Source organism: Manacus vitellinus, unplaced genomic scaffold (assembly GCF_001715985.3).
Source record: "Manacus vitellinus isolate BGI_N305 unplaced genomic scaffold, ASM171598v3 scaffold_26_pilon, whole genome shotgun sequence".
NCBI classification, from domain to species: Eukaryota; Metazoa; Chordata; class Aves; order Passeriformes; family Pipridae; genus Manacus; species Manacus vitellinus.
In genome coordinates this window covers 9,965,782-9,990,930 of record NW_021939960.1, presented here as the reverse complement: position 1 = coordinate 9,990,930, position 25,149 = coordinate 9,965,782, and the positions used below count along the sequence as shown (strand labels likewise).

The window sequence follows — 25,149 nt, the reverse complement described above, 5'->3', positions numbered from 1 at the left end:
TTTTCTACAGACTCGTGCAGCAAGAACAACTTTGCTGATGGTGTGAACAGCTGTGAAATTGCCCTTTTATCCTCTGCTATGCCACAGGTAAGTGCAGGTAGGGGCTTACTGTAGTTGGCTCTTAGGTTTGTCCATGATTTACTGGTTCTTTGGTTATTTAGTTTTTAATCTCATATTATCATATTTTATATTATCCCTCTCAAAATACTCTTTTCATATTATCTCATATTATTTTAATCCCATATATCTTTCTGAAGCCTGAGAAATTCAGCTGCTGTCATTGCCTGCATTGTGGATCCAGTCTGGGTGGTTTTGGCTATGATCTTAATGATGGCAGTGAATGCCACCAAACACAACCTGATGTTAAATATTTTCACAAGCTTTAATGTTTTCTGTCTGCTATCCTTATGTGGGGAAATCCTTCATTTATTTTCACAGCAGAAAGAAAGTTTCCCCTCACTGGAAGGAGCAGCCCTTACACCATCTCTCTTCCCTCCTTAACCTGGATTCTGAAATTACAGTTGGGTGATAAGGATGTTTTTTTCATTCAGAAACAGAGGAAGACTTAGCAAATAATTTCTGAGAGGGCCACCAGATGGTCACCAGGTATGCTTAGGCAGCCACAGATCTCGATTTCTCTGGCTGGTTGTGACGGGCTCTGTGCAGTGTTCCCTGTCCTCTGGCAAGCTCGGTGTAGAAATCCTTTATTCTGCATGGAGAGGTCTTCCCCATCCCTTGCCAAGCAAAGGAGAAAGCTGCCAGCCAGCTGCGAGATGGACACCAACGTTTTCAGTTCTCATAATTGAGTCTTTTGAGCAAATCCCACAGGAGTAAAAAGATTTCGGGAGCTGCAGCTCTGCAAATGTGACCACTGGGAGCCCATTAAACAGGGGGCTTGGGAGGCAGGAGGGAGAGCCCTCTCCCTGTGATCTCAGTCCGTGTAATGAAACTTAAACTTGACATGAAGCCCCTGGCTTTCTTCCCTCTGATAATTAGAAGTTTTGCATGTCAGCACAGATACAGATTTTAAAGCCCCGAGGTACCTAAAAGCACATTTGTCTCTGAAGCACAGGGATTTTTAAGGATAAAAGTTTGCTTGGGTAAATAAGTACCTCTAGAGTAAAGCCTAAGAAGGACCCTGACTGGGGTGGGATCAGGCACACAGGAGTGTTTGGTGCAGGATGCAGCAGGAGCCGTTCCCTCTGGTGTCTGAAATATAAAATAGCACCTCTGAGGTGCCTCACCTTCCAGCCTCACCCCTCGAGCGCTGGTGTTACCCCACACCTTACTGAGAGCAAAGCATGAAGTCCTGGAGTGAGAAAACAGATTTTTGCCATCATTTTCATATTTCTGTGTACAGAACATGCCCTGGGCAGCCAAGATCGGGCCAGTGGCTGGCTCATGGCCAGGTAATGTGGTGGGCTCCCCTTTGCAGTGGAACTAGAGCAGAAAAGGTCTGATTAGGCTGAGATCAGCTAGAGCAAGACCAGCTTTTTATGATGACAGCCTGTGATCACCACAGGGCTGCTTACAGCAACTGGCTAATCTGGATGGATCGAGGTGCTGACATTCCTCTCCTGGTCCAGGGTCTTGTACATCAATCCAGCCTCTGCCTGCCACAGTAATTGTCTGTTATTGCTCTCACAGATTGCTTTTCCCTGGAGCAAAGTCCTGCTACCTTTTCACTACCCAGGCAGGGAAACAAGGCTTAGTGACTGGGAGTGTCACCAATTTTTGCTTTCTTTTTAGTTTGGTACAAAACAAAGGCTTGTTAGTGACTATTCCTAGCTGAGAACTTGTAAAAAAACCCCTCACCACAGCATCTGTGGCTTCCCAGCAGCAGCCCACAGTGCAGCATGGATGAGAGCTGTCACACACAGATCTAAACCAACCTGTGCCTGGTTCCAGCTGCTGGACGTGTCTGGTTTCCTTGTAACAGTCATATTTTAACAGTGTGCTCCAAGCAAAACAAACACCTATTTTCTCCAGTGTTTAGAGTTCTGATATGCTCCATGATTTTAAATTTATTCTGAGGTTTTAAAAAAAAATAAAATCGAGGAGCAAAGTGACCAGCAGCAGTCCTGCTAAGCAGCTTCCTTCTGCCTCGGTCCTGGGCTAAAATCCTGGGAATGGAGCAAGTATTTGCTCTCCTTCCCTCAGAGTTTCCTGGCCTTGTACCCTGTTAATAGTCCTTTCTACACCTGGTGTGTGCATTTTATCAGCTTTTGGAGATCACCAGGCAATGTGTGTGTAGGACAACGGACAAAGGTAAAAGGATGAAGTCCTGGTAAGGGTTTCATGTCGGTGTATCTTTATAAACCCTTGGGGAGGTGAGGATCAGTTAATGGACCACATAGATGATGACCCATAGTTCATCTTGCCTCTTTCAGATTCAGCAAAAGGAGTGACCTCAGGGCACCCTCTTTCTTCCCTCTTCAAAAAGAAGGGAAATAACTATTTCTTCTGAAGTCATTGGTACCATGGAGCAAACACTGAATGTATTTTGGAGGATGTGTGTCTGCAAAGTTTCACTCAGCAGCTTCAGCTGCAGGTGCATGAGCTGATGGTGAATTAGGGTTCTCACCCTAAAGTGCAGCCCTGATCACTGGGGGGTAACATGGGTAACACAGAGCCTTTGCAGCTACACAGCCTGTTGTACTCCAGGAGTATGTCAGGCCAGCCCACATGATTGTGACAAGCACAGTATAAATGTGTGTGTTTTGCACTGTCTAATTGCTACGTGCTCATTCCTTGTAATTCCTGCCAAATATTCCCAGTTCTGTGGCTGCTGGGTTGTATTAAAATCTCCTGGGAAAGCTTGCTGCTTTCAAATACATAAAGATAACTTCTGAGTCAGAGGCAAATGCAATTCATATTATCTCAGCCACACTTGGCACACGTTTCCCAAGCCTGGAGATGCAGCATGGCTCACTAGGGATCACTGGAGTGCCCAGAAAGCCAGCCAGAGGAGATCCTAGCAGGCTGAGTGCTTACAGAAATGAGTGCCTTGGAAGAGCAATACATACTGTTTCCATGTGAGTTTTATACCAGTGCAGTACATGAGCCAAAGCACTGACCACCTGCACACCCTGCTGCCCTGGGGCATGCCTTGCACTGGGACGAGGAGGATGTGGAACACATTCAGAGATGCGAGGCCGTTACTCCTCCCATATGGTTTATTGAGGATCTCAGTTTCCAAAGCACGAGTAGCAGTGAGGCCCGTTATTCTTTCCAGCATGCAAAAGGCACAAGAAAGTCATCAATGTGATTCTGTGCAAAGTGTCCCTAAGAAAACACACAGCGAGGGAATGACAGAAAGGAGCCCCGGATGGAAGAAAGCCAAAGCGCCTTCAGGAAAGGGCTGAAAAGTTCTGAAAATGGTTGTACTTTTTCAGAGTCCACATATGCTCAGTCGGTGAGAGATGCTTTGCAAATCCGTGAAGGAAAACTCAAGAGACGGAGCCAAAAGGCTTAAACCAATAAACTCCTTTGTGTGCCAAAATTCGGGATGGAAGTCAAAATGATTTGTCTCAAGAAAAAAGTGCGGCAGTTAAAGACAGACATTAAATTCCTTAAAAAAAAATCTCACCAAAACCAGACGTAGAAAGGGGGATACGTTCTAAGAGCAGCTCAATAAAAAATATTCCTTTCAATGAAAATAATTTTAAAAATGGATACTTGAAGAATGGAAATCCACCTTGACTGTGACCAGCTACTGCACCCTGCTCCCAGGAAAGCCTCTGAGCACAACACGACGCCTTCTAGAAGAAGAAAGTCCCCACTACCTGCATGTGTGAAATGTGGCCGGTGAACAATTTGGAAACACAAACGTAGAGGACCAAGTATCCAAGTCCCATTAGTCAACCTGGGTGTCAGGAAGCTTCCTGGGATTCCTGTGTCTCCCACTGGAGCCAGCTGGTGCTGGAGGCAGCGTCACTTCCCAGTGGGCACGTGAACCCCTGAGCCTCTCACTGGAGTTGAACACTTAAACCTAAAAAAGGCATTTACAAGTTGACACTTTTTGTTGTTGTTGTTGTTGTCTTATTTCCTTGAATATAGGTTTCTACTTCTAGACTATGGAATGTTACATTAAACAATATAATTATTCATTACCTTGCTTCAAATTTCATTACAGTTACTGAGGCTTCATCATAATTTCACACAGCACAGAGACACCAAACTAAACACCAAGCAGTCAGCACTAGATGTATTTTTTCTTTAAGTACCAATAAGCAAAATATCCCATTCCCCCCAGAGATCCCATGAGGAAGGAGGCTCCAAGGAAGGAGGGGGGTTTCCTCTTGACCAGCCTGAAGGCGTTGGGTACCACTGCAGAGAGGAGCGTGGTGTGTATGTCTCCCAAAACTTTCCTGAAGGCGAAGCGTTTCTGTATCCTGTCGAAGAAGGACTGTAGGTTGGGTCTGCTGCCATCTTCCCAGTATTTCTTAGAGAGTCCCAGAAACTTGAGGCGGTGCAGGGTGGCTCCTAACAAGACATCAGCCAAAGTAAAGACGCATCCGCAGAGCCAAAGTTCACACTTCTGCCCTGGAGAGAGAAGAGACAGAGCAGGTAAGGTGAGGATCCCTTGGGTGGGCACCTGAAGCCTTGCTCAAAAGGTCCATGGAGGCAGGAGCATTTGTTTTCATTCTGGGATGTTTTTTCCCAGCTCTTTGATGGGCTAAGAGATCAGACCCCATCTACCAGGCTATGGGATAGAGGGTATGTGGGGTCTTAAAGCTGGAAATATGAGATGACAATTTATAGCTCAAGTGAATATACAAATCATTGTCTGCAAAATGGAGCTGCTGCTTCTCCCCCAAGTCAAGAGCAGCAGGAAATGACATTCTCTTGTACCCAGAAGGTTCCTGGAAAAGAGCCCTGGAAGATGCAGTGACCCCTTCTGCTGTGCTGGTGCTGGGGGAGAGCAGCAGTGTTTGCCCTTGGCTGCACCAGGAGCTGTTTCGGGAGTGTCACGTCAACTTGTCCTATTTTAGGGATGCAAGAAATCCTCAGGAATCAAAACCATTTGCTGGCTGGCCTGGCTGCTATCCCTGTGTGCTGTTGGGGGGGTTCTGCCTTTGTTCTCTCTCCTGCACTAGGGACCCTGCTCCAGGACACCAAAACAGGCAGCATGTCTGTGCCAAAAGCCAGGCTTTTGGGGGAGGCAGAGCTGGATGTGAGTGTGGGGCATGAAGAAAGACACCAAGGGGTTGACAGCTGCTGATAACGGGTGACACTGGAAATAACCTCACCAGAGAGACATCTAGAAATAAACCAAACTGCTGTTAGGCTGGAAAAAGCAGTCTCAGGCCAGGATTGTTAAGCACTCCTTCAGTGCCCTTTCAATACTGAGGAGCAGGGCTAGGATGGAGCTGAGGGAGGTGCAGGTAAGGAAGAACAGCAGAAGAGGCACAAAACCTGCTCCCATCCAGCCTCAGCCCCCAGCTTTGCTCCAAATCCTTAATTCTGGGGCTCTTCCACTGTCCTGTGGCTATTTTATCACAAAAGGGGACAGAGGCCCCCTGTATTGCACCCCAGTCCAGGCATTGGTGCTTCAGGGTTGCCTGCAAGACCAGGCCAGGGCAATTATGGGTAATTATCAGCCCTCATTTGTAGCTGCTTGGCAGCCTGCCTAATCCTGCTGGAGGCACTGCCCGAGTGGACAGATTGCCTGTGCCTAATTAGTCAATAAATGTTTTTGGTGACTAATGAATTGGGGGGGTGCTGTAGCCAGAGCCTCCTGGGTGCGGAGGGACCTTGTGGGTGCTGCGGCTCTGAGGTGAGGGGAGCGGGGCTGAGGTGGCTGCCCGACTCCCAGACACTGCTGCAGGGGACAGAGAAAGCACGTGTGAGGATGGTGACCTCGGGAGAGATCCACCCCTGTCCCCCCTGGCTCTGCTGCTGAGGTCTGGACCCGGCTGTGGGATGCCCCAGCCCCTCGCAGCCCTTCCCAGCACCACGGTGGGGCAGAAGCACAGGCAAAAGCAACTCATCCCCTTTGCATCCACAGCAGCCCCAGCTTGGATCAGCCTGTGCCAGCTGAACGGGGTACCCGTGGCAGGGGTCTCCCAGTGCTCCTGCAGCATCTCCCACCCCACTGCCGCCTGCCCTGCCCTGCCTGCATCGCCGGCAGCCTGGGCTGCGTGGGAGGAGAGCTGCTGCACTGCAGATCCTGGGGCGTTGCCAAAGGGCTGGTGCTTGTGCCCACTGCTGAGATCCTGACCTGGCCCTGGGCACGGCGGGGGCCTCTGGGCCGAGCAGAGGCAGCAGCAGCACGCAAGGCACGGAAGGCACAGGACCCGGGTGCTGGCGCAGCAGCAGCAGCAGCCACCCCTCTGCTCCGGGCACCTGGGATGTCCTCCGAGGGCACCTCGCCAGGCTGAGTTCTGCTGAGCTGTCCCAGCCCTTGGATCAGTTAATGAGGGTGTTGGAGGAAATTAAGGCAACACAGGGGGCTGCTGTGAACACATCAGGGCTCTTGGCAAATCCTCAGCCCCGTGCTCTGTAGGGCTTGGCCTTGGCACCTCCGAGGGCCCTTCAGTGCAGCCCCGAGCGTGACGCACGGCTCCCCACGGCCAGGCTGTCCCCAGGGGCAGGGGCAGCTCTGGGGCCGTCCCCTGATTAACTGTGGCTGGGCTCTGCTCTGGATCTGGCAGCTGCCAGCCCTCTCAGGGCAGGGGTTTTGAGCCCTGCCAGCAGAGAGGACAGGAGGAGGACGGTGTCATCCTGGGACAAGCTCTGCCCAGCTGTGCCCAGGCACCCCTGACTGCCAGGGCACTGGGGTGACTCTCGGCAGGTGCCAGCACCACGTGTTTGATGTCAGGGATGGCTGGTGTCACTCTCCCCCCTGCTGGTGTGTGACGAAGGTTCCATAAAGGCTCCCACCACTCCAGGACCCCTCGGCTTCTTTGGTTTCCCTGCTCGTGTTCCATGTGAGATGTGCAACAGTCCTGTGGCCAGAGGGGGCTTGGCTGCAGCTCATGTCCCCAGCCCTGCACTTTCAGCAGCCTGTGCTCCTCCTGGTGCAAGTGCCTGGGGCCAGCCTGCTGCTTCCTAAACCAGACAGAGCATCAGTTGCTCTCAGCACCTCCCTGGGGCAGAGAGGGCCTGAAACCACCCTGGAATCACTTCAGGGCTCCCACAGACCTTCTGTGAGAACAGGGGTCCTGCTATCCCCTGTGGCAAGGGGTGCAGGGGTGGTTTGCCAGAGATTAGTAAGTTTAGTAACCATGTTAAACTGAATGGCTGCAATGACATCATGCACCCAAAACCAGAGGAGACCAGAGGCAGCCCCAGACCCACCAGTGGTTCCCCATGGGGGATGTTCATCAGGCACAAAGCTGTTGGCTGTTCCTGGTGTTGCACCTCAAAAAACACCCCACAAATACAGCCCAGTGCCTACCTTGGTACTCCAGTTTCCTCTTCTCCAGCTCAGCCTCAATCTGGTCTAGCACCATCCCCAGTTCTCCCAGGATCTTCTTCAAGTAGTTCACATTGTCGTGCTCCAGGATCTTGGCCTGGGTGGAGAGCAGGGTTAGGATGGGGAATGGATGGATGCAGGGACAAAAGGCACCTGTTACCCACGGCAGGTCTGTGGGTCATGTCCCCCCCACCAGCTGTGTGGCTTTGATCCACTCACCATGAGCTTCTTCTGCTTGGAGAGGTAGGGCTCAGAGAGCTGTGGCTCCTCTTCGTGATCCAGCTTCATCAGATCTGTGCTGGCATTGGCTAAATGTCCTGGGGGGACACAGACAGAGGGGCTGGGGGCTGTGTTTGGCAGGGTTCGGGGTGACCTTGTATCCGATAGCAAAGTACCTTGTCCTGCATTTGAATATTGTTTTACCACCAAAACATCCCAAAAAGCCAAATTGGGACAAATTCATGGCTTGCTTCTGCCATACTGCCATACAGGGTGGTGGCTGGGGCACTGCACAGTGTTTGAGGGCTGGTGGCTCTGACAGCCCTGCCATCCACTCAGAGGGCAGTGCTGGCTGCGGGGTACAGCAGGTCCCCCTCCCTGGCCTTGGGGAGTCCCAGCTCTTCATTTCCTCTGCTGAATTCCTATGAGACCTACTGGAAGATCTATCTGTGGCTTTACTATTTTGAGAACATCCCTGAGCTTCCCCATAACTTGGCTGGTTGATCCTTTGGGATGTCGGAGCTGGCTGCCCACATGTGGGTGTGCATTGAGGGCAGTGCAGCAGGCAGTGGCACAGGAGGGGATGTTCCCTCCTGAGTGAAGCTGTCCTGCCCTGGCTCCGTGTCCAGGGATGCAATTCCATGGCGAGAAGGCCATCGGGAGCAGGGGAGAGACACTGACCCTCCTCCCTCCCTGGCTATGGGGACGATGGGAAGGGCTTTTTGTGAGGGAGCTAACGGAGGGAAAGGAGCAAAGGGAGAAAGGAATATGAGAGGCAGAGTAACACCTTAGAGACAACATAAATTACCCAAAGCTGGGCTAATGTCTTCCTGACAGGGACCATCTGTCTCTCCCTCCTTGTTCCCTCAAACGAGGGCTTGGCTCTGCCGATGTGAGGGTGCAGGACGTGCCAGGGTGGGCTGGGGAAGCAGCCAGCAGCAGGCTCTATGCTGCCATAAAATGGTGAAACTCCCTGTTTTATGCCACAAGCCTTCAAGCCTGTGCTTGCTAAGGCTGCCAACCAACTCTCCTGGGGCTGCAACTCAGATGGAAACCTGGATATCATTCTGGTTCTGTTCCACAGTTCCCCTTGGGAGTGCCTGGCCCTCGGTTCACACTCTCCCTGGGACACAACTACATAGACTTTCCTCAGCACCCACTGCAACAGAGCAGCTGAGTCATCACCTGGGTGCAGGAGATGTGCTGGGGAGGAAGGGCACCATGGGCCCCCGGACCTGCTCATAGCCCCTCTGTTGGCTCAGGAAAAATGCCACCAGTGAGGGAGGTTTGGACAAAGAGACGGGTTTAGGGATCTCAGCAGTGCTGGGGAGGTGATGTGAGGCAGACAGGGGCTGAAGCCTTCACAGCAGTGCCCTCTGAGGAGGGGACAAGCTCTGCTCTGCATCTGCCCAAGGTCTGGGGGTGAAGGTGACACTTGGTGACATGGGGGAGAGCTGTCTGTGACAGGTGCCAGCAGAGGCAGGGCAGACCACGAGCTACACCTCAGGAACTGCCTATTTCTCTTTGTGCACGAGTACATCCCACCTTAGGGAACTATCTGGGACCCAAGCAGCTCAAGGGATGGGGATGGGAACAGTGTTTTCTATGGGTGCTGCCTGGAGCTGGAGCCTAAAGGAAGGGAGAGATGTGGGACATGCCAATACCCTCCCGACAAGGTCGCTTTTCTGGCCAGGAACTCTCTCCAGGAGCAATCCTTGCCGTGGAGTTATATTAAGCATCGTCAATGTTTCATGAGCACTTGAAGGTCAGGTACACACACTTATGCCGATTCATCCACTGCCTGCAACTCAGCCTGGCTGTGCTCTCCTGCCTTTGCCCTCAGAGCTCTGGGAGGAGAGGGACTAATTCCTGTGCCCCAAAAAGAGCTGGGGAGAAGCGTGCATGGCCCACAGGAGCCCCTACACCCCCTGAGTCAGGAAGCCTCTACAGAATGCCTGCAGCTCTCAGATCAGCTGTGCTTTGCCATTTCCCAGCTCTGTCCCTGCCTGCATTTGTGGAAAGGGGTAATGAGCAGGAGCAGGGTGTCTGGCTGGGCTGTGGAACCAATCCCAGCCGAAGGGAGCTTGGGAGCCCTGGGCAGCCCTGCTGGAAAGGCGACTTACTGCGGATCTCAGTGGTGGCGTACTTTGGGATCATGGAGTCAGTGGTGAGCTCGGGGTGCAGGATGCAGCCGTGCGTGTAGGCATCCATGGGGAGCGAGTCCAGCAGCTCCCGGTACTGCAGCACGCGGGAGTGCAGCAGGCTGCCCGGCTCCGGGATCAGCTGCGTGACATTCTCTGCCGGGACAAAGGGAAAGCTGTTAGTGGCACCTGGGGGTGCTCAGGCTCTCGTTAGTGGCTCATTAGCCTGCGCTGGACACCGGTGTGAAGTCCTGCCTGAGATATCTCCCAGCAGGGCTGGCCGAGGCGGTGCATCCACTCAAATCCACACCTGCACTCTGCCCCCTCCCCACTGCCCATCCCGTCCAGGAGCACATCCAGCCCATGCCCAGAGATGGGCAGACCCACGGGACTACAGGTGCAGATACCATTGCCCAGCCCCACAGCCCCCACGTCCCCGAGGGTCAGTGTAGGAAGCCCTGGGTCTCTGCAGCCCCTAAATCTGTACACTGTGATTTCATATCTCTTAGAACAGGAGCAAAATCTTCATATTCTGCACAAAAGAGCTAAAAGATGGGGGTTTGAGTTTGGGATCTCCTGAGTTACACTCTCTTTACATCAGTGGCAATGAGGTACCTCATTCTTTTGGGCTTCCTTGTAAATCCCAAAATGGGCAATCGGGGTGACCAAAGGAGCCCAGTGGATTTTCCCTCCATGCTCAGCCAGTGTCTCAGCTGCAGGAGCATCCCTTACCCCACACAGCTCTGCTTCTCCCTGCCTTGTTGGGTTTTAGTCACTTCTCATGGATGGCAGTTTCCATCGTGCCCTTTTTATTACACTTTCAGCTCAAAATACACACAGATGACACCACAGGAAGCAATGTGCTGCTCTTGTCTCCCCCACAAACACCAGGTCCATTTTTTAATGGGGCCATAAATGTTTATGGTGTTTGCAGAGAGCAGTTCACAGGTGGTAAGTCTGCCACCAGGACTCAGTGAATCTGTTGCCCACATGCCATCCACATGCCGGTGTCTCCATCTGAGCCAGGGCACATTGGCAGAAGGACTTTGGCAGGTGTGGCCAATGCAGCCCCTGATTTCAGGGCCTGAAATGACAGATCTGCTCTGCCCAGCCCTGCTGCCAGGGGGCACAGCAATGCCCTCCTGGCAGGGATGCACATCTCGCCTTGCTGTCGTCGTGCCTGCCGGTGTCCGTGGATGGATGGGAGCCAGGGAAATTTTGGCAGCTCCTGCATGGTAAAGCTCCTCATAGCTCTGATCTGGACTGTCTCAGCTGCAAGGCTCCATGGAGTTGTTCCCACCGTCGGGCATCAGTGTCCCTGTCCCCTGAGCGAGGGGAGGTCTCGAGAGCTCCTCCCTGCTGCCTGAGCTGCCTGAGCTCCAGCTCTCCAAGTGGGGATTTTCCATCCAAAAAAAGCCACTGGATGAATGAAATAATAATAACTGACCCACAGCCTGTGTGCTCCTTCCATAGGGCTCCTGGCCAGCACCAAAGGGCTGGGGCAGAGGCTGGAAAGCAGCACATCCACAGTGACTGCCCCATCCGGCAGGAAGACGGAGTGACCACAATGAAATTGTGGCGTGCTGGCTGCTGGCCTGTGTCCTTCAGCATGTCCCAGGGAGGTTTTCCAGTGGGATGGTGCTCGACTTGCCTTTGCATGCCGTGGCAGGCCTGCACGTATGGGTTGCTGCTGCATACATACAGCCAGCAAGTGATGGGCCGTGCAAGTGGGAGCAGCCCTTGGAGGAGACCCTTGCCCAGGGGGAATATTATCCTGGTCTACTTTCTGGTGGTTTCTGGGTGCTGCTGGGCAATGCCCAAGTGAGAAGCACCCTCAAAGGTGGCTTATTGGCACTATTCACTGCTATTCTGGGGAAAGGAAACAACTTCTCATCATACCACCCTTTACTGATAGCTGACCCTCTGTGTGTGTGTAAGCAGCTGAAGAGATCATGCTCCCAGCCCAGGGAAAAACATACCTCAGAAAATACACCTTGTAAAGGCCTTTTCAAGCTCTACATGTTTCTGCAAGGTGGGTGATTCCCCCTCAGACTAATGCCACAGCATCCTGATAATGCTTTTGCCAGCTGCATTGCTGGGCAATGGTTGGAGCAGAGCATGGAGCAGGGAGTGATGCTCTGGGCCCTCTTCCCTGGAGATTTCCCTCTCCATTTCTCAGCAAAAAAATTAAGAAACTGCACCTGGCTGGAAAATCTCAACGTCAGGAGTTTCCAGTGCTTGGGCAGCTCTGTGTCCCCCTCCTGCTGGGGACAGCCTGTTGTCACATATGTCAGACCACCTGCCCTTTGCAGAGACCAGGTGAAGCTGTGCAGGGACCGCAGCCCTGTGGATCCACACTCCCTGATGCCCCTTGGTCCCGGGACCGCTGCCGGGCGGGAAGGCAGCTGCCATTCCCTGGGACCTGCTGCTGCTGTGGGATGCCCCTGACAGAGCCCACCCCTGCTGCCCACTGCTGAGGGAGCTCCGTGCCTCCCCTGAGCAGCAGCACGGTGGCGGGGCCGGGAGAGGACAGCAGCTGAGCTGGCGAGGCGCCCTTGCTTCGGGAGCTATTTTGAGATGTTTTTGATGTCTCTGTTGCAAGGGGGATGGATGCTGGGGCGAACGTCGTGATGGCACAGCCTGAGCTCCCTGCTCGGCTTTGAAGCCTCCCTGGTGGGTGTCCCAGCCCGCCAGCCCCCAGGTTTGGGGAAAGGAGAGCAAAGGGGTGCAAGATGCCAGAGAGAGGCTGCTCGCCACAGCAGCTGAGCAAACAACTGACTGTGAGCGCTGTCTCAGCACCCCGAGGAGCTGCGCTCAGCCGGCCGCTGCCTGCAGCCCTGCTCCAGGGGGAATAAGAGCTTCCCTCTCCTGGCTGTCCCTTCCTCTGGGTTTGTGTCACATCATCCTCCCATGGTCCCCAGCACCGCTGGCTGCGTTTTTAAAGAGGCCGTTTTCTCTGAGGCACAGCAGCACCAGGGACAGCAGGGTCCCCTGCCCAGGGCCAGTGAGCCCAGGGATCTTTGAGGAAAGGGAGAGGGGCAGCAGGACCTTGTTTAAACCCCAGCAGGGCCTCTTATGGCCACTTTTATACAACTGCCAAAGTACAAAGGTGGCCAAAGCCAGAAATGTTCCCATGGGCCATGTCCCAGCACTGGCTCTGGTGAGACGCCACCACGCACCATGGGAACCGATGGAAATGGTCTGGTTTAGGAGCGTGGCTTCCAAGGCAGAAAAAGGGGGACCCAGCTATGCACCCCTCAGAACCCCCTTGCAGCATTGCACAGGACATTTGGGGATTTCTGCTGGAAAATCTTCAGTTTCATGGGAAAACATAGAAGCTTGCAGAGAGATGGTGTCTTGCTGCTCTCCTGGGGTGAAGGTGAAACTTTGAAGTAAAAAGTGGGTGTGTTTGGCAAACAGCATCTGGGCTAGACCTGAGTTTCCTCTGAGACACAGCCCACCCCTCCCTTACCTCCCGTGAAGTTCTTCTCCATGTAGTCGATGATCTGGTTGTAGTCGCTGATGATGTTGTCCCTGTGGATGATGACGGGCACCTCCTCCCCCAGGTTGAGCCGCATGAACCAGGGCTCCTTGTGCTCCATCAGGGGCATGCTGACATCCCGCTCCTCGCAGGGCAGCCCCTTCTCTGCGATGACCAGCCGCACCTGGGGCGAGAGGCCAGGGAGAAAGGGCTCAGCCCCACACACCGAGCTGCTCCCCAGTGCCCTCAGTGCCCCCCACCACCCCATGGCACCCCCAGACCCTCCCCTGCAGCTTAAGCACAATGATGTGCCAGGACATGTGCTCCTCCTGCAGGGAGCCAAGCAGCTGTTGGCGTGGGACAGCTGCAAAATCCAGGCAGCCAAGAAAAGATTTGCTTTCCCAGCAAGGAGGGGACACCCAAACCCCTCCTATCTTTTCAGGATCATGGACTGTTCTCCCTCTGTGGCTGGTGGACTGTGTGGCAGGCAGAGGGACTGGAGGGACGGAGGACTGAGAGCCAATTCTCCCAGATGGGAAGAATGAGTGATGCTGCTGTGGATCCCAGCACATACCTGAGGAAGAAAAGGAGGAGGAAGAGTAGGGAGCAGAGGCTGCAGCAGTGCTGTGCCTCACACTTGCAGCCAGTGGGTCCTGCTGCCTGGCTGAAGGAGACCTGAATGCTGACTCAGGTGTGTCCCACTCTCAGGAGTGGACTCTGGCTTTGGCAGCACATTTTGAGCAGGGAGAAGGCTCCGTTTTGTGGGGAATTTCAAGCAACCACTGTTGCCCCACACAGCATGTCTCCTCCTCCCCCTCCTTCTCCATGCTGCTTCCAGCCTGAGGGCATCACCCACAGTCTTTGCAGCTCTTGTGCCAAACCTGCTGCCTCCCCCTTCCCCTGCCACTGCCCTCCTCCAGCCCAGGGCCAGCCAGCAGCACTGCTGGGGAGGCACCCACCTGTCTCATGGGTGGGAAAGCTGAGTCCAGCCTTGTGGAAGGGTAGGATGAGGCAGGAGTGGGGCTGGATGTAGGACACCATCCCCATCCCAATTGCTGGCCCTTGGGGCTGATCCCGCTGCTTTGCTCTGTGTGTGACGTGGTGTTGAATATGTACTCAGGGATGGCATTTTAGGCTTCTGGGTTATAAAACCTGACCATTGTGAACTAAGTATGTCAAACACACACAAAAAAAAGCCCTCGGGGGATGTGAGAAAGCCACGATTTACAGAAACACTGAATGAGAGAAAAGTGCTTGTTTTCATCCAACTAGCAGCAGCTAAAAATACAACTTAACATATATAAGCATTTCTATGAGTACTTCAGAGTTCCTGGGGAATTAGTCATTAATTATTCACAGGGCTGGCAAGTTAATTTTTTCTTTTAAAGTCAAACAAGAGAGAGCCTGAGTCCCTCAGCTGCAACTTGGCCTTTTCCTCCCAGCTGATAAACAAACCTTGGCCCGGACCACCTGGGGTATCCAGCCCCAAACTCCCTGTGCTTCCCTGTTCTTCTATCAGGAGCTGAGGCTGAAGGCCTGGCAGGAGGCAGCTGCTGGGCATGAGGCAATGCAGGCTCCCAGGGTACCCCAGAGCCTTAAGGCAAGACAGGGATGATGATGATACATTCTTAGCTCCCACAGCACTAGGATATGGCTGGCATCTTGTGTAAAACTCCAAAAATCCCTTTGCAGACAAGGCCAGGTCCTGGTGGGGCTCAGAGTCGCTCCCACAAACAGCCCTGTGCTCACAGAGGGTGGTTTCGGGCAGCTCCCGTGGCAGAGCAGGGGAAGCTTTGCCTGTAGCTGACTCCAAGCAAACCCCCTGTGCATGGGGGTCCTGTAGAGGCCCCGCTGCTCCCCACCCTGTGATGTCCATCAGACCAGCTTGTGCCCCTCCTCCTTACAGCAAGTGCTTTTTCCTTGCAAGTGACCTCAAAAGCAAAGCCTGACACGGTGCCGGAGACCAGGTGCCAGCAGGTGTAGTGGCTTTAGGTGTCCCCTGCCCTGTCCCCTGCCCTGTCCCCTGCCCTGCCCTTTGCCCTGCCCAGGCCTATCCCCTGCCCCACAGAAAGAGGCCGATTGTAGGAAACCCAGCACGAGAAGTGCCTCAGCCGCTGCCTCCCCGCCACGGCGGCCAAATGAGCAAGACAAAAAATAACAACAAGCCCGGCGTGGGGGGGGGAGCACCACGAGCATCCCTCGCCAGTGCGGATCCGAAGCCCATCAGTCCCTGCTGCCGGCGGCGGCGGGGCCGACCCTGTGCACCCACCCTGCTGCATCGGGCATCCTCCCTCCTTTGTGCCCGCACGCAGGAACGGGCCCCTCTGCCCCCACCTTCCCGCTGGGCTGAAGGGCTCGAGGAGGCCCCTGCACCGGGGAACTTGGTGTTCCCCCACCCCTCCGAATAGCCCATTCTCCGTATAGTATATCAATGGCATGGGAATTATGGGGGGGGAGTTGGGGCTGGGTAGAAGGTTGGGTTTGCTACACAGCTGCCGTGCTGCAAAATGAGCATTTACTATTGTCTGGAAAACGGGATTTCTGGCTGGGGCACCCCGGGAATAGAATTTCCAGGGCACTGCTGCAGTGTCAGGGGTGAATCATCGCTGCGTGCGGGGGTCCGGGATCCGCTCCCTGGGGCGCGCCTGGCTCGGGGCTGCCTCTCCCCTCTCCCAGCAGCAGCAGGGTGGTCCCGGGGCCCGGCTCAGCCTTTGTCTGCGCTCCCGGCCACGCCAGTGTGGGGCTGCGAGCGAGCACAAAGCCGAGGCGGCTCCCGGTGCAAGCCGTGATCCCAAAACAAAGGCAGGATTTGACCGAGCTCCCCTATCCCCATCCCCATCCCCATCCCTATCCCTGTCCCCAGGCAGATGCTGTTAAAAGGTACAAAGAGCTGCCTGGCCACACGCTGCTGCCCTCGCCAGCCCCCGGGGCTGAGCCCCTCGCTCTTCCCCGGGTGCATCCATCCTCCCGAGGCAAGGGATGTCCTGGAGACCGGAGGTGATTCTCGCCCGGGAACCCGGCCGAGCGATGGTCTTTCATTACCTTTTGTGAGCTGAAGGACTGGGTCCAGTGGTACAAAACCAATCTGTCCTGGGATTTGAGAGCGGGGTCCGTCGGGTCCTGGTTTTCCTCCCCCTCCGTGGATTTCCCCGCGTTGTTCTCCAGCGCCGAGATGGGCCACCAGCTGCAGTTGGTGGGAGTAACATTGTTGGGAGTCGCCATGACAGCCTGCGAGCGAGCGGGAGAGGGACAGGAAGCGAGCGGCGCCAGCCCAGCATCAACATTGGGCTCCCTCCAGCAGCAATCCACTCCGGGGCAGCCTCCAGCCCGCCGGGCCGGGGTGGGCAGCGCGGGCCGGTGGGTGGCCGGAGTCAGCAGCGCGGGGTGGGGCAGCGCCGGCGGGGCTGGGGGTGGACTCGCGAAGCCCGTCCCCGCTCGTGGCGGGCTCCCACGGAAACGTGCCAGGCAATCGCTTCAACCAGAGGAGTATGCAGCCGCCGGCTCCTGCTGCCGCCTGCTCGCCAGCTGCGGCAATCCGGGACAGCTCCAACCCCTGCGGCTCCTTAAGAACATTTTTTTCAGCAGAGATTAAGAGTTGGTTTTTTTTTTTTACTGCTTTAGATATGGTGGATGTGCAATAAATAGCCACAGGGATGGATACTGGCTTTAAAACACCTAGAAGGTGTCCTGCCTGCCTTGCAGCCTTCATGGGAAGCAGCAGCAGCAATGGCTCTTTAGATGTATTCAGTGATTTTTGGAGAACACGGATTAATTTCTGCCCAACGGGTGTTATGCAGCCCGTGCTGGGGTAGAGCCCAGGAGCCCTTCCTCTGTACTGGAGCCCTGGGGTGCCTGCCCAAACTGGACTGCCTGCCCAAACTGGACTGCTGTCCTGTGCCAAAGTAGGCACAGCTGGGGGTCACTTCCAGAATTAGCAAGGTGTGTCGCAATTCCAAACCAGCCAGGAGACTTGGAGAGCACTGGGGCTTCTGGGACTGCTGCTCTCCAAGTCCTATGAGCATCACCCAGTGGTTTGCAGGTAAAGGTAGGCAGGCAGCTGACCCCTTTCTGGACACAGTGACCTGGACATCTGGACCTGTGCTTTATGACACTTGGCTTTGTCATGCTCCATCTCCAGCAATCTGGAAGCCTGGAGATAATTTCCCACACTTGGAACTGTTGCCAGTGCTGCGGGACAAAGTCAGCTCAGTTGTGGGGATTGTAGGAGCAGGTTCTGGAGAGGATGGGGAAGAGGGCTCTGCAGGCACAGGGAGCCAGCCCGTGTCTGAGGGCCGGGCAAGGGCTCTCAGTGCAAACCACTGGAGCTGGTGAGGTTGGAAACAGGGGAGGGTTTGGAAGAGCTGATTTGAGTGGGGAAACTGAGGCACATTTTACCCAGGAGCACTGAGGGGGAGTGGGGCCAAACTGGTACCCAGTTGAACATACTGCAAGGAGCAGTTTTCTGGGCACTGGGAGGTGAAAATGAATTCTCTGAAGTTGTGATGTCCTGCTCCTGAGGGAGTGCAGGAGGGTGATGGGAGGAGTGAGACTGGAAGTGCTGTGCTGTGCCCTGGTTCCTCTCTGCCTTCTCCCCCCGAGGCTGCAGCCCCCCAAACCATCCCCCATCCCCATCCCCGGAGACCCTGCACTGGCCTCAGGGACACCCACAGGGCCAGGCTCTTGCTTGGCCTCTGCTTTTAGGCTGCAAACTCATGGAAAACTGAGCTTTGAAGATCTGGCCCCACCATGCAGCACCATCCTGCCCTCCCCTTTCTGCCCAAGAAGCATTTTTGGGGGCTCCTTTCGTTGGAAGGGGACACTTTGGGTTTAGAAAAGGCAAAAAGCAGATTTACCAGGGAGCAGTGGTTCTCCCTGAATTGCTGTCTGGAAGGCCCCATCTAGTGGTATATTTTGTGATGAATTAATGCTGTACCATGGGGAATAAAAAATGACAGGTCACTGCATCTGTCTTGGTCTTGGGAGTACATGGTAGCTCTGGAGGGGCTTATTTATTTAGGTGTTTTGCTTGCTAAACTGAGCAAGGCTTGAAGGACAGGAGGGGTGACAGCCCCCTTTAGGGGTGCCCTGACCTTGTGTGACCTTGAGATCATCCTCAGTTCTTGTCCACAGCCTTCTTGACTGTGTGGGGCTGCCTCAAGGGATGCTGTGCAGCCCAACCTGGTGGCACTGGCAGAGCTCTGGCAGAAGGTGCCATTGGAGCAGGATTGTGGATACTGTTGGCTTGGAAATACAGAATCCAGGGTGTCTTGTCTCAGAGCTGATGCAAAGCTTACTGAGAGGAGAGAACAGGAGGCTGGAGTCAGTCAAGACACTTTGCAGGCACAGAAGAACCTTCCCTGTTTTAGAAGGAGAGGGTGGAAATCAGGCTGTAGAAATGGCTCCATTGATTTTTTTCCTGGTGGCCTGATTCAGCATCTGCCAATGCAAAGCTTAGCTTGGATTTGGTTTGGCTGTCATGGATCCAGGGTGCCCTTCTGCATCCCACTTCGGTTGAACTAGTCCTGATACTAGAGGGGCAAGAACTTGTAAAGTTCCTGGAGTGGGGGAAGCTGCTGGAAAACCCCCAGGCTGGATCTGCTGAGACAGGAAATAGAGAGGTGGGATCCAATAGGAGGGAAGTCCTGGAAGCACTGCAAGCCCACTGGTGTTTTCTCAGAACATTTTAGACATATTGTTCTGTAGCTTGTCTAGGGACAGGTCCTAGAGAATCCATGGATAGAAAATATCCCCAGGCTTGTTGGGGCAGGGACAGCAGCGGGCTGGGAGCAGCAAGGCTGTGCTCAGCACTGTTTGTGCTGGGACACCTCTGCTCATCAATCAAGCTGATGGTGCTGCGCAGGCACTCCCAGAGGAGAGGCAGTTTTCCAATAAATCTTGAGGTTTCAGGCAGGCAGAGAGCAGGAGTCACTGCATTGTCAGAGTGATGTGGATGAGCTGAGCTGGGGCAGCTTCAAAGGACACAGTAAGTTTGGGCTTGAGGCCTCTCTTAGGGCCCATCACTCACCCCAAGGGGTTGGTTTGTGCTGTGCCAGTGTCAGCAGCAATGTTTCAGTGCATTTGCTGGAAACCTCATAGTTTGCAGTCAAGAACCAAAATATCTGCCCTTCCTCTGCCACAGGCAGCACTAGATGTGCTTAAACACAAGCACAAATGGGGGTTCAGGCAGAGCACAAAACCACTGAGTTATTGTCTCTTTTTTCCCCTTTTCCTTCCCCCCTCACTACCAGTTATTCCAGTCCTGCACAGGACACTATGGAAGTGTTCCCTGAGAACCTGCTCTCAGATTTTTCCCTCTCACCCAGCCTTCTGGCAACCTGAATTCACTTCTCAGCCCTCTGTTTCAGGGCATGTCTTGGACTAGTTTAACCTCCACGATTTCCCCAGTTCCTCCACTCTCCCTGGACACAGCGTGTTGTCCTGCCCCACAGCTGAGAACGTGCCCTTCCAACAGGGTGGATCAGTACTGGTTTTATGTAACACCAGCCCAGACATTCCCGGGGCTGGGCAGGCTTTATTGAAGAGCAGGAAAGGCCTGAGGTGACCTTGAGCCAGGCTGCCACACCACCCTTCTGGGGAAGAGCCTCACTGTGCCCCTCCACAGGGCTCCAAATGCGGAGCAGAGTGCTGACAACCAACACTGGTTTAAATAACTGTATTTTTGTGCTTGTGGAAGAGCTGTGCCCCAGCTTCACACACACAGACTCTGGGATAGGCTCACCAAGAGGCAGGGAAACTGTTGGAGTCCAAACCCTGTGTGTAGCAACAATACCTTTCAGTGGTTTTAAGGAGGGCACAGAACCAAAACATAAATAAAAGCAGGAGCAGATTCTCTCTCCTGAAGCAGAAACCCCCCTCCAGAAACAGCAAAGGTAACTATTACTAAATATTTGTGTTTAAAAGCAAAGTACATATTATACCAGCTTTTCTGTAGGGAGAAAGAAGGCAAACAGGAGAAAACCCAAAGTGTGTGTGTGTGGGTATCGCAGGATAGTGCTGGGAGAGGGAAATGAAGGAGACAGTGAAGTACTAACCCGAGAAAATGGAGAAATCAGTTAAATTTAATTTGAGTAAGAGCAAATATTGCAAGCGAAACAACTGCATGAAACTGAAGAGCAAAGTAACAGTTTTAGTTGTATTCTTGTTTTTTGATTTATTTGAAGTTTAAATCCGAACTTCCTGGATGTGCAGTGTAAATTTTAGGGATGGTTAGAATAAAATCTACAGTGATTATCATCTACAATGCCTGAGCCTTCTCCAGCACTGAATACAAGGCCAACTGTCCACATCTGCAATCATCTATTTTTACACAACTGCTTGTGACTCCTTGGCTTGCTGACCACTCATTTTTAAGCATGTAAGTAAACATCACAGTACTTTACTCAGACAGGGTTGTTGAGCATGTACAGCTGACACTGAAAGCAGTTTGTTGTGGTTTCTTTTAGAAAAAAAAGGTCTTGAGGGGAGATGAGTGTAAGTCAAATTATTCAGTCTTTAGTTTGCTGGGTTTTGACAAACATTTATTAATGCAAGTCTTGGCAACAAAGTTTTTTATTGCAGTATTTTCAACCAGCAGCAATGTCACAGCTCTACAGCACAAAGCCAGGATGATACACACTTCTTGTTCACCCTATTTCCACACTGCTTTGTGTATCAGACGTGCTCAGAAACAATCTGATGGCTCCACCATCTCCACTTCTGAGACACCACAGCCCAAAAATCTGTCAGCCTGCTTTACTCCCCCCTAAATTATTCCATCTGTAAAGCACAAATAACAAAATATATTTTTACTTCTAAGAGCTTCACTTATCTGCAGAAAAATAGAACTGCTTAAGAGTGAGCAAGTTAGATTATGGAAGGGTCCAAGCACACACCCACAGGTTCTGGACCTCCCAAAAAATTTGTGAGGAAGCAGCATTCCCAATTTGATCCAACTAAAAAGGAGCCAGCTAGTGTTCAAGGAAAGGACATTCATCCTATCCAAAATGCTGAATGCCCTCTCATTCTTCCTAGAGCAGGATGAGGAGCATAGAGCTGCAGCTGTGAAACTTTTCTCTAAGTACTGGGACACATTAAGAATGAACCTTCCAAACACTGCAAAATTTCAGAAAAAAAAACCCTAAAGTTTTTTTGTTTTGGTTTGGTTTTCTTTTTCCAAAACATAGTGAAAAAGCATACAGAGCTTCAATATCCACAGCAAAAACCAAAAATCAAACAGAGCTCCTCTGATCTAGAGTGCTTTTCTTAAGGTATTCAGAGACTTTAGTGCATTCTTTTTAGAACTAAGCTCGGAAACTATATTTAATTTTTCATTTTATTAGAAAACTAAACTGTGTGAGGCAAAGAAACATTTAATCAAACACACAACAGTGAAAACATGGCACTGACAAGGCAATTAACCCAACCATTGTAACAAACTCTGCTTCAGGCTTCTCTATTGCTTACAGTCAAGTATACATCATCTCCGCCATGTGAGACATCTTCTTGGGAATATATAAGTAGTATTCCATGTATCCCGAAAGATCTTCAATAGTCACGTCATCCACAAAGGCTCGAGCTTGCTCGGAACAAGACCTGGGAGAGCTTGACGAGGCTGTCCCACCAGGGGACCTGCTCTGGAGAGAGTGGGCATGGACTCCCAGGACCGCCTTCTCGCACTCGGACAGGACGCTCCGCAGGCCGGAGAAGGAATACACCTCCATGGTTCTCCACTGCTTGCACTGGCACTTCTTGTCCGTACAAGGGCACTGCTTGCCGTTGCTAAGCATGGATAAGGACTGGAAATCTGAGGTTTGGCTAGAATGCAAGCTGGTTTCAAAGGAGGAGGGCGGAGCAGGGCAATGCTCTCTCGACTTCTCCAAAGGCTCCTCGGCGGTGGAAGCTTCCCGCGGTTCAGTTCTGCCCTCGCTGGCCTCGAGGGGAGGATCCTGCCCGTCCTTCGTACCGTGTTCTGCCGGGACAAAAACATCTGCGCTGACCATGCCCTTCGATGTGTCTGCCTGGGATTTGTGTTTCAGCTGGCTGTTGGCTTTCATGTTGCAATATGTAAATTTGGGAGGATGCAGGACCGGAGACTTGGAGCGCCGGCGGCGCGGGACCCTTGCCGATCCTCGGGAAGGCTTCCTCACACACCTGCAGGGTTACAACAGGGGAGCAGGTAGGTAACTGCAGAATCAACACCACAGCTCAGCAAGCTTTAAAATGTGGCTAAAAATGCTTCAGAAGATTTTTTTTTTTCTGCTTAGAAAAACCAGGTGACTGGTCACTTGCTATCTCTGACAGGAACAGCGGAGGAGTCTGAAAAAGTTTGGGCTCCCCCAAAGGAAAGACATGTACAAACAGCCCTTATTTAAGGTGCTTCCCCCAAATCTCCTGTGTTAAGCAAATGATACTTTGTCATTCCAAGCTGAACTGTAGTAAAGAACCTGTACCAGTTGGAGCTGCTGGCAGAATCACCCTGAATATCCAGATACATCGATACAGATATAAAATAACCCAAGAATGAGGTGAGAGGGGGTTGCAAAGGGCTACCAAGGAAATCAGTGGAAAAGGAAGTTTTAGGAACCCCCTCTAAGAGAAGAGGCAATATTGCTTTTGAAGTCTTTGATGAAATCCCCTTAAAAACATCGTATTGATTATGGAAAAATTTTGTAATAGAAAGGAGAGAAGAGATATGTTGAAGCAACTAATTAACAACAACTGGCACTGAAAGCAGCCTGCAACTGTTAAATGTCTCATGTTTTACCCATGCCACGCTTCCTTGGAACAGACAGTCTGTTGCTTGGCTCCATCCACAGCTGCTCTTGTTGTTGTTCTGAGGATGGTCCCGTCACCCACGGCCAGGGCTGCAATGCATCTGGGGAAGGGAAATGCCACGTCACAGCCTGAACACACAGCTCCAGAGGTCCAGATTCGGCCTGTTCCCTTTGGATGCTCAGCTATCACAGTCAAATTCCCAGCCTTGACCTCCTCTGTAGTCAGTGGGTAGAAACAGGGCATTTAGAGGGATTTATCCGACCCCTCTTTACTACACTGGCCTCAGTCAAGTGGCTAAAGATAGGTGAGATGAAATGAAAGGCGGCCAAAATGCCCAGAGGCTGATGTCATGCCCTATTTGTAGCAAAATGACACGTTAAAGGAATGTAAACTCAGGTTTCCAGGCGTTCTGGTCAGACAATAGTTGTTAAAATAGACTCCCACTCATCTGAAATGCAAAGTCAGGGACCAGGAGCAGCAGGGTGAGGGGGAGTCAGTGGGGAAAGGGATGAGGTACAACAGATAAGGACAGATTACTGGTTCATTTATCACTAAATTTCCCAGATAAACATGGAATGACCCTGGAGGTCCAGATGACAAACATAAATGCCTCAGCACACGAATCTGTATTTATGATGGCTGTAGGTATGACTTGGAACACGGGATAGGAAACTGTAGGAAACGAGGCTGAAATTCTAGCAAAGAGCCCCAGCACTCTGCCCAAAGCTGATCTTAAGGGATGATTCACAAGACTTGAGCAGTTCAAAACACAGGCCTGCAAAACAAGATCTTTTTATGCCTAAGAAGGTATCATCAGTAATCACCCAGAATCCCACACAGTCTGCCACTGGTACTACATCAGAAGTGGGATGTCTAATAAGCACAGCTCCTTGTTAGAGAACAGCCATTTTTTCCCACACTTCTCAGAAGACCTCCTGAAGCAGAGGAAACAAGTAGCAAAGCAAAGTGTATTTCCACAGGCAGGGGAAGTCCTGAGTTTGCAGTACTGATGGCTGTGGAGATGAATTCACAGGGTAACAATGTCAACACAAAGCTTTCTCCTGTGTCTGTGAATTCCTAAAAGACTTCCAAATGAACTGCCTCACAGAGTGTTAGACATTTATTAGCTCCTACTTTTAAGGAAAATCTTATCCTGCATATAATCAGCACACCCAGTGTATTATGGAACAAGTTTTTAATACCAGAACGGCTGCACTTTGCTCCACAAAATCCCCTGAAACCAGAAACAAGCTTTGTATCACAGCAGGTGACTACAGCTACCCTGACAGTTAAGAGTGGGTTCATTGCTTTGGGCAAGTCATTTGTATTTCCATAAAGTCACTGCGTAATTTCAGTCGGATATTGTGTCAGAATTAGCCTGTAATAAAGTACTCCTTTGCATATTAGACAGTTATAATTACTATATTTCACCTGAAGTGATGCAGTTGTCTTCTCCTGAAGAGCAAAGAAACTTTCACCAAATTACTTTTTCTTTTCGAAATGCAAAATAACAGCAAACAAATACAAACAAGTAACAAAAATCTGACAGATTACATGGCCCTTTTGGTTGCTCACTTACCCTGCTGCATCCACTCTCAGCTTTTTGAATGCTGTTTGTAGACTCTCTTCCTCTTCATCTTTAGCTTCCAAGTCCATTGATGAGCTCTCAGTGGGTAACCAACCGTGCCATATAGAATAAACTGAAATACAGAGATTAGGATTTGATGCTGAGGTCTGACCACACGTGGTCTGTACAAAACTGACTGACCCTGCCATGGGTGCTCGCTCTTCTGGGGGCAACACCACTCCTTTGTGATCAGGCCTGCCCAGGGCTGCTCACTGTGAACCCCGAGTTTCTCAGAGCAGGCACAGTCTGTGTCAAAAATAACAGGGAGTCTTTTTACCCATGAGTGAACAGATGTTATGGATCCTACCGATCCGTGTAACTTGGAGCTGTGAGCACGGGCAGCAGAGCCTCAGGAAGGTACAGAACCACAGGCTGGCTGAGGCTGGAGGGGATCCCGCAGGTCTTGCCTTACTGCTCCAGCAGGGCCACCCCGAGCTGGCTGCCCAGGAAGCTCTTGAACACCCCCAAGGAGGGAAGGCTGCGGAGC

General features: G+C 52.2%; 2 protein-coding genes across 2 annotated transcripts; both read right to left on the bottom strand.

Annotated features, from left to right (window-relative positions):
• Window positions 1-3,158: 3,158 nt before the first annotated feature.
• On the bottom strand, window positions 3,159-16,535 carry GDAP1L1 (ganglioside induced differentiation associated protein 1 like 1). The gene is made up of 6 exons (XM_018073858.2): window positions 16,304-16,535; window positions 13,253-13,445; window positions 9,763-9,936; window positions 7,640-7,737; window positions 7,403-7,517; window positions 3,159-4,545 (listed from the first exon to the last, which is right to left on the bottom strand). The coding sequence occupies exons 1-6, from the start codon at window positions 16,481-16,483 to the stop codon at window positions 4,202-4,204; spliced, it is 1,104 nt and encodes a 367-aa protein (XP_017929347.2). The 5' UTR covers window positions 16,484-16,535; the 3' UTR covers window positions 3,159-4,201.
• Window positions 16,536-20,322: 3,787 nt separating this feature from the next.
• LOC103754219 (oxidative stress-responsive serine-rich protein 1) lies at window positions 20,323-24,761 on the bottom strand. The gene is made up of 3 exons (XM_008920012.2): window positions 24,615-24,761; window positions 23,025-23,135; window positions 20,323-22,411 (listed from the first exon to the last, which is right to left on the bottom strand). The coding sequence occupies exons 1-3, from the start codon at window positions 24,689-24,691 to the stop codon at window positions 21,727-21,729; spliced, it is 873 nt and encodes a 290-aa protein (XP_008918260.1). The 5' UTR covers window positions 24,692-24,761; the 3' UTR covers window positions 20,323-21,726.
• Between the last annotated feature and the right edge of the window lie 388 nt (window positions 24,762-25,149).

Bases quoted from the DNA above. Each gene is read 5' to 3' on its own strand.
- LOC103754219 (XM_008920012.2), bottom strand. From the start codon at position 24,691: ATGGACTTGGAAGCTAAAGATGAAGAGGAAGAGAGTCTACAAACAGCA. The intron at 23,136-24,614 runs GTAAGTGAGCAA...TCCCTTCCCCAG, and splicing joins CTGAGAGTGGATGCAGCAGG to ATGCATTGCAGCCCTGGCCG. The intron at 22,412-23,024 runs GTAAAACATGAG...GTAACCCTGCAG, and splicing joins TCCAAGGAAGCGTGGCATGG to GTGTGTGAGGAAGCCTTCCC.
- GDAP1L1 (XM_018073858.2), bottom strand. From the start codon at position 16,483: ATGGCGACTCCCAACAATGTTACTCCCACCAACTGCAGCTGGTGGCCC. The intron at 13,446-16,303 runs GTAATGAAAGAC...CTCTCGCCCCAG, and splicing joins AGTCCTTCAGCTCACAAAAG to GTGCGGCTGGTCATCGCAGA. The intron at 7,738-9,762 runs GTAAGTCGCCTT...GTGTCCCCCCAG, and splicing joins CGCCACCACTGAGATCCGCA to GACATTTAGCCAATGCCAGC.